Here is a 12,081-nt window from a genome sequence, read left to right as displayed (position 1 = left end):
TTTTTCTTTCCTTATTTTTTACCGGTAATTGCCGGTTACCAAAGGTCAAATTTGAACAAAGAATGTATTTCGTTGGTGTTTTTTTGTACAAATGCTTTACTTGGATGGTGCTTTTTAGACACACCAAACTTGAATAGTATTTTTTGAACGATTTTGAAACATGGTTACCGTATAAGTCATTTTCCCTTGAAATAAACAAAACCTCTCTCTTCATTTGGACTATTATAGGGTTTTCACTAGTTTCCACCTTTTCAAATCGCTGATGGTGGAGGTACGAAGACGTTCATGAAAATGTTGTGCTCGAGCCTCTTTTAATTCTTATGGTGGTTTGATGTTTTTGGAGACGATCTCTTTGATGGATTAACGATTGTGGTTTCACGAAAATGAACGGTGAAGTTCATAGTAGCAAACTGTCCAAATGAAAGTATACACAAAAACCCTAAATGATTTTCACTACATTTTGATCGCATAAAGTAACGAACTCATTTCCAGCACTTCGAATCATCTTCTCAACCTTCCTGTAGAAACCCCCTGACTAGAAGTTGTTTCCAAGCGTTTGAGTTTAGGGTTTCCTCGAATTCCATCATATTACTGTGGATTCTTAGGTTTTTTGCTTTCATTCCTCTGTTTTTTTAACACAGTCGTACAATGGGCAGAAAATCCAGAATGTCAAAACAAGGTGACCTCATCTGATTTATATTTTCATTTACCGAGTATTTTTCTTTCATTTTGCTCTCCTACTTATGTGCATGCATATTTATGTGTATCGATGTGATAGAAGTTGAAGTCGAGCGGAGGATAGAGCCTGAAGACGTTGACGATGAAGACGATGGTATGGATTTTTTTGCATGATTTTGAGTATTTGTTTGTTTTCATGGTTCTGATTGTCTGACGTTTCTTTACCGCGTACTTGTTCCGTCTGTGTACCGGTGTATTTTGTTTTGGTAGAGCATTACTTGTTTACCCTAGATCTTTTGCTACCACTTATATGCATGCAAAATTATAATTTCTTATCTTGATCACTTTATGTTTATTAACACAATCTGTAACAGATGTCTCTTTACTCTATTTACATTCATATTCAGCTTCATGTTCTGATATGATTGTATTTCTTGTCTTCACCAGACCAGTATGAGAATGACGGTTTCTTAGTGGATGATCTTGAAGAAGATGAGGTCGGAGAGGACAGTGATGATGCTAAGCAAAAGAAGAGGAAGAAAAAGAGGTAAATATTTTTACCTTCTACCGTTAATTGTTGATGCATTACTGATTACTACCTTTCTGACACCTGTGTTGCCAATTTTGAAGAGAATCAAACAAGACTTATGTTCTGGATGAAGATGACTATGAGCTCCTTCAAGAAAACATCCCTGGCTATCATCGCCCAAAACTTGTAAGTCTCTTGCTTCTTCACTTCATAATTTAAGACTTTAAGTCATGTTTTAACACTTTCTCTCATTCTTTGTCTTTTTTATGCTTTTGAATCTGTTAGGAAAGTGAAAACTTCAAGCGGCTGAAGAAAGCAAGGGTTGATGGTGATGAAGGACCATCAGCGGTTTTTGGTAAGGAAGAATATGACAGAAGTGGAATGGCTAAGGAGAAGCTAACACGTACTTTATTTGGGGATGATGATGGTAGATTTTAAATACACCAAAGCTTATTGTTTGATTGCAATGAAATAGATTGCTTTTTTTTTGAGATATTTCCAAATTGCCCACAATTTCTAGTCTATTTGTAGGTGATAGCTCTGAAGATCTGCTGGATGAGGGGAAGGATGCTTTGCTCAGTGAGGATGAAATGGCCGATTTCATTGTTGAAGAAGTCGAAAAAACTGAACCTGCTGCTCCATCGAGGTGTGGCTTTTGCTGCTTAGTAGTATTGTGGATGTTTTCTCTGTGTGATTTCTTTCCCACATGATTTCCCTAAACCCTAAACCCTAATGCAGGAGTGTCAAGGCTAACAAGAAAAAATCAAAGAAGTCTGCAGGACACTCCTCAAGGCAGAGTGTTAATGACATATTTGGTGGTCTTGATGACATCTACAAGTTGGGGCCAGAAAATGTTAGCAAATATAGTGAACCCAATGAATCGAAGGAAAAAAAGGTTGAAGATGAATTTGAACCAATTCTTGTTCCAGAGAAGTACATGACCAAGAAGGATGAGCATATCAGGGAGACAGATATTCCAGAAAGAATGCAGGTTTGATGCTAACAAGTCTTTTCTACTTTCCCAATGTGCCCATTTGGTTTTTGGAGATAAAGTCGAGGGCTCCATATTTTTCCAAGTTTTTTTTGTTGTTGTAGATTTCTGAGGAAACCACTGGTCCTCTACCACCACATGATATGAGCATAGACAGGGAGAGCATCTGGATTCTTAATCAATTCAAAATGCGCATGGTACCTTGGTTTCACAAAGGAGGTAATACAAGTACAACAACTGAAGAAGGAAATGAGTTGCCTATACTTAAAGACGATGTTAAAAGGTTTTTGGAGCTTGTGCATGTTCAGAAATTAGATGTAAGTGTTACATGTTATCTGTGTTTTTTGTGGGGATCTGTGAAGTTTGTTTCTTTTAATTATTTCCTCTTGTATCAGGTTCCTTTTATTGCTATGTATAGAAAGGAGGAGTGTCCTAGTCTTTTTAAGGATATACAAGTAGCTGATGAAGAGAATCAAGATTTCTCTGATGATAAACCCACGCTGAGGTGGCACATGGTGGTTTGGGCTATCATGGATCTTGACAGAAAGTGGTTGCTATTTCAAAAACGAAAAGGTGCTTTACAAATGTACTACAACAAGCGATTTGATGAAGACCGAAACATATACGATGAAACACGCCTTCATTTAGATCAAAAGTTTTTTGAGTCGATTATCAAGTCACTTAATGTAGCAGAAACTGAAAGGGAAATTGATGACGTGGACTCAAAGTTCAACCTCCACTTCCCGCCAGGTGATGTTGTAGATGAAGGAGAATTCAAGAGACCAAGAAGAAAATCACAATATGGGATTTGCAGTGAAGCTGGATTGCGTGAAGTTGCTTGCAAAATCGGCTATAGTTCTGAAGAATTTGGATTATTGATTTCTCTTGAACAAATGAGAATGGATGAACTTGAGGATGTTGACGAAACACCAGATGACGTGGCATCAAAGTTTGCATGTCAAACATTTGAGAATCCACAAGCTGTGCTCAGAGGAGCTAGACACATGGCTGCACTTGAGATTAGCTGTGAGCCATTTGTCAGGAAACATGTTCGGGGGGTATTTATGGAAAATGTAACAATATCAACAAGTCCCACTGCTGAAGGGAAGGCGACCATAGATTCCCATCATCAGTTTGCAGGGATTAAGTGGTTAAAAGAAAAACCTCTGACAAAATTCGATGATGCACAGTGGCTTCTTATTCAAAAAGCCGAAGAGGACAACCTGATTCAAGTTTCAATCAAGCTTCCCGCATCTTCACACGATAAATTAATAAGTGATGCTCAGGAGTATTATGTTAGTGGTGGTGTGAGCAAATACACACAGTTATGGAATGAACAAAGGAAACAAATAATCAAAGATGCTTTTGATGGTTTTCTTCTACCTTCCATGGAGAAGGAAGCAAGATCTTTATTGAGAAGTAGAGCAAAAAGCTGGTTGTTAATGGAGTATGGAAGGATATTATGGAAGAAAGTCTCGGTGGGGCCATATCAGAAGAAGGGACAAGATGGGAATATATCAAAAGTTCCACCGAGAGTCATGGCATGCTGCTGGGGTCCCGGAAGGCCTGCAACCACTTTTGTGATGTTGGATTCATTTGGTGAAATTGTTGATGTTTTATCTGCTGGATCTCTTAGTATCCGTGGTCAAAATGTGAATGATCAACAAAGGAAGAAAAACGATCAACAACGGATTGTGAAGTTCATGATGGATCACAAACCTGATGTTGTTGTTTTGGGAGCTGTGAATGTGCCTTGCAGCAGGCTGAAAGAGGATATTACCGAGGTGATTGTGTTTTAATTTTTACAGTATGCTGCAACAATCATTGGTTTGTTTGTATATATCTGAATATATTATTTATGATCACAGATAATTCAGAAGGCGCTAGAAGATAGTTCAGAAGATGGACTGAGCGTTGTGTATGGCGACGAGTCTCTACCCCGTTTGTATGAAAATTCAAATATATCATCTGAGCAGTTTCCGTCTCAATCTGGCAAGTTACTTTGATTGAATCTTGTCGATTTCTTTACATATTTCATTCCTTCCAAAAACGCCCTTAACTTGAATTCATTCATCTTTTTCAGGCATTGTGAAGCGTGGTATTGCACTTGGACGATACCTTCAAAACCCGTTAACAATGGCTGCAACTCTTTGTGGGCCCGGGAAAGAGATATTATCATGGAAACTTAGTCCTTTAGAGAGCTTTATGACTTCAGATGAGAAGTACAGCATAGTTGAACAAATCATGGTAGATGCAACCAACCAAGTTGGGGTGGAGTTAAATTTGGCCATAACCCACGAATGGTTGTTTGCTCCTCTACAGTTCATATCCGGGCTGGGACCCACAAAGGCCGTTTCTTTGCAAAGATCTTTAATTCGGTCGGGTTCGATATGCACCCGGAAGGATCTGTTGACCCATGGTCTTGGCAGAAAAGTGTTTATAAATTCGGTTGGTTTCTTACGTGTAAAAAGAAGTGGGAATGCCACCAGCAGTAGCCAATCGTTTGATTTACTAGACGATACAAGGATTCACCCGGAATCATATAATTTAGCTGAGGAATTGGCTAAAGAGATTTATCGTGCAGATGCCCAAGATGATGTAGCTGTGAATGATGACAATGATGATGATGATGATGATGTCATCGAGACAGCAATGGAGCACGTGAGAGAAAATCCAGACCTATTGAAGAGTCTTGACATCGACTCATATGCCAAATCCAAGAAACGGGAAGATAAAAAAGAGACTTTTAACCTTATAAAACAAGAACTGATAAACGGGTTTCAAGATTGGCGAAGAGAGTATGTAGAACCGAGTCAGGATGAGGAGTTCTTGATGATTTCCGGGGAGACGGAGAGCACGCTTTCGGAAGGAAGAATCGTGCGGGCTACGGTCCGGCGTGTGCTACCTCAGAGGGCGATATGTAGTCTTGAGTCCGGGCTGAGTGGTATGCTCAACAAGGAAGATTATAGTGATGATTTAAATGATGAAGAGTTGACTGATAAGTTAAAGGAAGGTGATGTTTTGACTTGCAAGATAAAGTCAGTTGTGAAAGATAGGTATCAGGTTTACCTTAGTTGTAAGGAAAATGTTATGAGGAGTAATTGGATGTCACAAAATGACAAACCCGTGGATCCGTATTATAATGAAGTTCGCGACAGTTCAGCAGAAAAGCCTCCGACTCCGAGTAGTAGTAGTAGTAAAGTTAAGGAGATAACAAAGAAGCTTTTCAAGCCAAGAATGATTGTTCATCCTCGCTTCAAGAATGTTACTATAGATGAAGCCATAGAGGTACTTATTATTAAATTAAATAATAATTTTTTTTGTTGATTGATTAAGTATTAAATATTAATTTACTTACTCAGTTACTGGCGGAGAAAGAAGCCGGTGAGAGTGTTTTCCGCCCTAGCTCTCGTGGAGCCTCATATTTAACGTTAACACTCAAAGTCTACAACGGGGTGTATGCTCACAAGGACATTCTAGAAGGTGGAAAAGAGCATAAGGACATTACAAGCTTGCTTCGTCTTGGGAAAACACTTAAAATAGGAGAGGATGTGTTTGCTAACCTTGATGAGGTCGGTCAGTTTTTTGTTTTGCTATAAAAAAAATCAATGAAAGTAGGTTGCAGTTTCTTATATAATATATATTGTATTGTTTTGAATTTTGATTGATTGATAGGTAATTGCGGGATATGCGGAACCCTTGGCAGGACATTTGAAGAAAATGTTAGGCTACCGAATGTTTAAGCATGGGACAAAAGCTGAAGTAGATGAGATATTGAGGAAGGAAAAGTCGGAGCACCCTTCAAGAATTGTTTATTCTTTTGGTGTTTCTCATGAACACCCGGGAACATTCATTCTGACATACATAAGGACTTCGAATGCGCATCATGAGTATATTGGATTGTATCCAAAAGGGTTTAGATTCCGGAAGAATATGTTTGAGGAAGTTGATCGGTTGGTAGCATATTTTCAACAACATATTGATGATCCCCGTGAACGTCCTGGGGATTCTGCTGGTTGGGGCGGTGATGGTGATGGTGATGGTGGTGGTGGTGGTCGTGGCCGGGGAAGAGGAGGAAGAGGTAGGGGACGGGGAAGAGGGCGTGGACGTGGCAGGGGAAATGATTCTGAGAATGAAAACCAGGATTCAGGTTATGGAGATGGTGGTGGCAGCAGTTGGGGTGGTGGTGGTGGTGGAGGTGGCGGGAGTAGCTGGGGTGGTGGTGCAAGTGGTGGTGGCAGTTGGGGACAAAAGGCTTCTGATTCAGGTGATGCCAACAAGGATGCAGATGATAGTGGGTGGGGTGGCAGCAAGAAAAGTACTCAGGCAGGAGATAGTGGTGGATGGTCTGGTGGTGGTGGTGGTTGGGGACAGAAAAGTAACGATTCTGGTTCGGGAGATGCCAACAAGGATGCAGATAGTGGTGGGTGGGGTGGCACTAAGAAAAGTACTGATGGTGGTGGATGGTCTGGTGGCGGTGGTGGTGGAAGTTGGGGGAAGAAGAATAGTGGCGCTGATGATTCAAACAAGGAAGCTGATAGCGGTGGGTGGGGTGGCAGTAAGAAAAGTACTGGTGGTGATGCAGGTGGCGGATGGTCTGGTGGTAGTGGGGGTGCAAGTGGCGGTGGCGGTGGCGGTAGTTGGGGACAGAAGAATAGTGGTGCTTCTGGTTCAGGCGGTGCCAACAAGGATGCAGATAGTACTGGGTGGGGTGGAGGCAAGAAAAGTGCTGGTGGTGATGCAAGTGGTGGTTGGTCCGGTGGTGGGGGTGCAGGTGGCGGTGGCAGCAGTTGGGGACAGAAGAATAGTGGTGCTTCTGGTTCAGGCGATGCCAACAAGGATGCAGATAATACAGGGTGGGGTGGCGGAAAGAAAAGTACCGGTGGTGGATGGTCCGGTGGCGGTGGCGGCAGTTGGGGACAGAAGGATAATGGTACTTCTGGTTTAGGCGGTGCCGACAAGGATGCAGATAGTACTGGGTGGGGTGGCAGCAAGAAAAATACTGGTGGTGGTGCAAGTGGTGGATGGTCTTGTGGAGGTGCAAGTGGCGGTGGTGGTGGCAGTTGGGGGCTGAAGAATAGTGGTTCTTTTGGTTCAGGTGATGGCAACAAGGATGCAGATGGCACTGGGTGGGGTGGCAGCAAGAAAAGTACTGGTGGTGGTGCAATTGGCGGATGGTCTGGCGGTGGTGGTGCAAGTGGTGGCAGTGATGATGGTGAAAGTGGTGGATGGTCTGGTGGTGGCGGTGGCCGTGGTGCAAGTGGTGGATGGTCTGGTGGTGGTGGTGGCGGCCGTGGTGGTGGCGGTGGAGGCCGTGGTGGATGGTCTGGAGGTGGTGGTGCAAGTGGCGGCAGTGATGGCGGTGAAAGTGGTGGATGGTCTGGTGGTCGCGGTGGCCGTGGCGCAAGTGGTGGATGGTCTGGTGGTGGCCGTGGTGGATGGTCTGGTGGTGGCGGCCGTGGTGATGGTGGTGGTGGATGGTCTGGAGGTGGTGGTGCAAGTGGCGGCAGTGACGGCGGTGAAAGTGGTGGATGGTCTGGTGGTGGCGGTGGCCGTGGTGCAAGTGGTGGATGGTCTGGTGGTGGTGGCCGTGGTGGATGGTCTGGAGGTGGTGGTACAAGTGGCGGTGGCGGCAGTGCTGGTGGTGGTGGTTGGGGTTCGAAGAATAACAGTGCATCTGGCTCAGGTGACGCCAACAAGGATGCAGATAACAACAGTGGATGGGGTAAGAAGAGCTCTGGGGGTGGTGGTTGGTGATGGTAATGGTAAGGGTAAATCTGGTATATCTTATTTTCTGACTTGACTTTTCTTTTAGGATATGTTTTAATGTTTATGTGGAAACTCAAATCCTATTTATGCTACCTGTCTTTTGTTGAAATCAAATCCCAATGCGTTATGCGTTCACAGTGGCTCTTTATTATATATACTAGGTTAATACCCGTGGAAACCACGGGTAAAAAATAGAAAACACTAACGATAATTTTAAATCGTAATGACTAATCAATTATTTGTAAAATTTTATTAATTTACAAAAGTAGATGTTTTGTGTTTAAGTTTTTTTATAATTAGTTAGATTTAATATATACACTGGTTGGAATATCCGATCGACACTTTGTATCCGTAAATATTTGATAAAATCATGATTTTGTATAATGCAATATAAATTCGAACCACCAGTAGACATTATAATTAATAAGACATTTGCAAACAGTTATAATTGTTAATTTAAATTAATTTTGAAATATGTTTTGAAGATATGAGCCATGTTCGTTTTGTCTAGATTAATAATAAAATGATTATGTTGTATTATAATAAAATACAAAAGTAGATGTTTTGTGTTTAAGTTTTTTTATAATTAGTTAGATTTAATATATACACTGGTTGGAATATCCGATCGACACTTTGTATCCGTAAATATTTGATAAAATCATGATTTTGTATAATGCAATATAAATTCGAACCACCAGTAGACATTATAATTAATAAGACATTTGCAAACAGTTATAATTGTTAATTTAAATTAATTTTGAAATATGTTTTGAAGATATGAGCCATGTTCGTTTTGTCTAGATTAATAATAAAATGATTATGTTGTATTATAATAAAATACAAAGTTGAGAAAATTGAGGAAAAAAACATAGATAATCAACCACGAAACAACATTGTTTTGCTTAAAATTAAATAGTATGGTAATATAATGTTTTGTTAGTTTATGATTGTGTACTACACACTTGAACCACAAAGTTTTTAATATAAATGTGGTTAGATTTTTTTTCCATCGAGAAGTACGCAACAATACACAAAGTTCATTCTTGAATAGTAATTTTCACTATAAGCATTAAACATATTCATAACTAAGTTAAATAATTTGGCAAAAAGAAATATTAACCGGATTATTCTCTTTTTTTTATACAACCAAACTATATAGCCTTTATAATTATATTTACATATCCTTTATTCATAAAGTTTAGTAAGAACAATAGGGCAGGTCAAACATTAATAATATCATATTTTGACTTGTTAATTTACTCATATCTAAGCTTATAAAATTTATAGTTGGTAGTTGGCCTCTCTACCTTTATCCCTTTTACTTTGGTACCTAAAATCATAAAAATAGAGTTATAAAGAGTGAAGTCTATAATGAATTGTTCTTTCCACAATACCCATATGGCTCCATAAAGCAAAAGCTACATCACTTTTTAATGTAAAATTTTTTTTTTCTACATCCGAAAAAGTACAACCATAAAATAACTTGGCCATAATTTTCTAAACCTGATGCAAATAACAATTTTAAGGTGTTCACAAAAACAAATATAAACTTATTGCTTCTTGGACACATCAATAGTCTTTCCCCTACAAGCAGTAGTCTTGGTTGTTGAAATTTGACAAAATTTGAAAATGACCACTAACCTGATCTTCTTCAACCGTTTCAAAATCGTCCTTGAGCTTCAATTGGGGTCATATTAGATGCGGCTTGAGAGTGCTTTCCATCATTCTAATTATTTGAGCCCTTAGATGTTACCCTGTACTACAAAACAAAAGTCGAGCAAAATTTAAAAGAAATATATATATATATATATATATATATATATATATATATATATATATATATATATATATATATATATATATCCAACATAAGAAATTAAGAACCTAATACTGGAGCTTACTAAGAAACATATTTTATGTTTAACAATCAATGTATAATGTCCTAATAAGATAAAAATCAAAAGTATAGTGTTATATGAATAGTTTTCCGAAGTAAAGTGTCATAATAAGGAACATTTTGGAAGTACCAGACTACTCTTGTTACTTGTCTTGCGGAGGCCTGCAACCAAAACCAACAATAACGTACTCTTCTTCCTCATGTATAAACAGAAACATCTAGGGGCACAAATAATAGAGATTCCTAACATATCAGTCATAGTATAAATGAAATAAATATAAATTTGTATGATTAGGTGTAGAAAGAAAGTTACCAAAGCACAAACATACATCCACAAGCACACACAACTGTACACATAGATATACACACATTGAACCTAATGACAAACATTATCAAGCCAAGATATCATAATTGCAATCAAGATTAATACATGAATATAGATTCCTTTATGGAGTGGAATACTTGCTTCCCTTAACTTTAAAAAAGAAAAAAAATAAAAAATAAAAAATTTATGTGTGCATTTCATCGAACACTTTATGTGCATACAAAAGTTAAATACTTATTGAAAGAATCAATTATATACAAATAAACTACAGTGACATTGGGATTTAATAGACAAATAAGATTGAATAATAAGGCAATACATACCTTGAAAACTATATAGCGATGATGTCTAAAGCGAGAGGAGTTTTCAATTTGCTACACACGCTTTTTACTTTATATTCACAATAAACAAATTCATTAAATAGATGTATATGGAATGAGGATTGATGAACACTTAACATGGATTTTGAGAAAACGATTTGCAATGCAAGGTGGATTTTGAGAAACGATTTTGTCATTGTTGTCGTTGACTGCTTCGCTTTTGACGGGTTTTGCATCTTTAGAAGAACATTTTTTGATAAAAGGATTTGTCAATTTTAAAAATTGATTCGGTTTCCAAAAGCAAGAAAGCGAAATCGGGGTAGATAGACTGTAACTCAGGGGTACCAATGAACATATAGAAGCTGTAGAACCGATAAGAATGCATTCTCCATTTAAAAAGGATTGCAGAAAATCAGAACCAAATCAAGGCTGAATTTAACGCAGTTTAATGAGTAAAAGGGCAATATAGGTATATCAGTTTGTAAAAGTATGAGCGGGAAAAATCGATTGAAGGAGCCTTAGAGAATGACACGTGTCAATAAAAGTACTTATTTATTAGGATATGATAAGGATAAGGAATATATATATATATATATATATATATATATATATATATATATATACTAGCCGTTTACCCGCGCCAAGCGACGGGTGCAAATAGTTTTTCATAAATTAGTTCCTAAAGACAATTAGTTTTTTTTTCACAAATAGTTGGGTGTTTTACGTTGTTGACGGTATAGAAATCTTCAAAACATATAGGGCCACTAATATGCGGTAAAAATAGGTGTATTATTGCTCCCTATAACGGTATTAGAATAAACCAAACGACCTCACATTAGTTAGATTAAAAAAGGAAATAAATGTACATTGTTTGTTTTTATATAATTGAACATAATGGAGATCCATAATTGTATTATTATGATTTTTGTTACTTTGTCACAAGAGATGAGTAACTGATAAAACGACGTCAAGAAGGAGTCACTTAATCGGTCTAAGCGGTCAAGATCAAATGAATAACCGGCACCTAGGTGGAGATCCATAATTTTATTAGAACTTATTAATATTATCTATATTCTAACAAAACTAATATATATGATAGTTTTTTATTTTTATTTACTTATTTTTTTAGAATATAAATACTATATTCAAAATTTTATATATCCTAAGAAATTATTTTTTTTATTTTAAATTTTAAAGTTTGATATAATATTTGAAATTTTGAAAATTTTGGATGACAATGACTAAATGTCTTTTTTAATAAGAAATATTACTTATATAACCCGATTGACATTTAGACATGATAATAAAAATTAAAGTAACGAATATGTGAAGAATTTCGAAGAATTAAAGTTAGACAAATTATTTTCGAGATTTGAACCCTTTTGGATTTTATTGTATATTTTTTATGGAAAAAAACATAAAACCAACCAACTAAAAATTTATGATTTGAGTCGAATAAAAGTCGTCAATTCGTTTTTTATTATAATTTTGAAGATGATCACGTTGATTCAATATAAGCTTCTTGCCATAGTAAACATTGATTTTGTCATCTCCAAAAACACCACCGCAACT

At 37.7% G+C, this 12,081-nt stretch overlaps 1 protein-coding gene and 1 long non-coding RNA gene across 2 annotated transcripts; one reads left to right on the top strand and one right to left on the bottom strand.

Moving 5' to 3' along the window:
• The first annotated feature begins 205 nt into the window (after positions 1-205).
• Positions 206-8,102, top strand: LOC145136838 (transcription elongation factor SPT6-like). The gene is made up of 13 exons (XM_079070948.1): positions 206-679; positions 779-832; positions 1,126-1,225; positions 1,309-1,393; positions 1,493-1,634; positions 1,739-1,853; positions 1,946-2,198; positions 2,303-2,515; positions 2,594-3,982; positions 4,067-4,190; positions 4,282-5,486; positions 5,561-5,770; positions 5,874-8,102. The coding sequence occupies exons 1-13, from the start codon at positions 649-651 to the stop codon at positions 7,953-7,955; spliced, it is 6,003 nt and encodes a 2,000-aa protein (XP_078927074.1). The 5' UTR covers positions 206-648; the 3' UTR covers positions 7,956-8,102.
• Positions 8,103-9,608: 1,506 nt separating this feature from the next.
• Positions 9,609-10,337, bottom strand: LOC145141107 (uncharacterized). Its single transcript, XR_013722449.1, has 2 exons — positions 9,995-10,337; positions 9,609-9,726 (listed from the first exon to the last, which is right to left on the bottom strand). It is a non-coding gene; the product is annotated as an uncharacterized LOC145141107 (long non-coding RNA).
• Positions 10,338-12,081: the final 1,744 nt, after the last annotated feature.

This window comes from Lactuca virosa, chromosome 9, assembly GCF_052849685.1.
Source record: "Lactuca virosa cultivar CGN04683 chromosome 9, Lactuca_virosa_CGN04683_v6, whole genome shotgun sequence".
NCBI classification, from domain to species: Eukaryota; Viridiplantae; Streptophyta; class Magnoliopsida; order Asterales; family Asteraceae; genus Lactuca; species Lactuca virosa.
Note: the sequence above shows the minus strand (reverse complement) of the source record. Positions and strands in the feature narration are given on the sequence as shown.

Excerpts from the sequence above, each read along its gene's own strand:
- LOC145136838 (XM_079070948.1), top strand. The coding sequence starts at position 649 with ATGGGCAGAAAATCCAGAATGTCAAAACAAG. Across the intron at positions 833-1,125 it reads CGTTGACGATGAAGACGATG|ACCAGTATGAGAATGACGGT; the intron begins GTATGGATTTTT and ends TGTCTTCACCAG. Across the intron at positions 2,199-2,302 it reads ATATTCCAGAAAGAATGCAG|ATTTCTGAGGAAACCACTGG; the intron begins GTTTGATGCTAA and ends TTGTTGTTGTAG.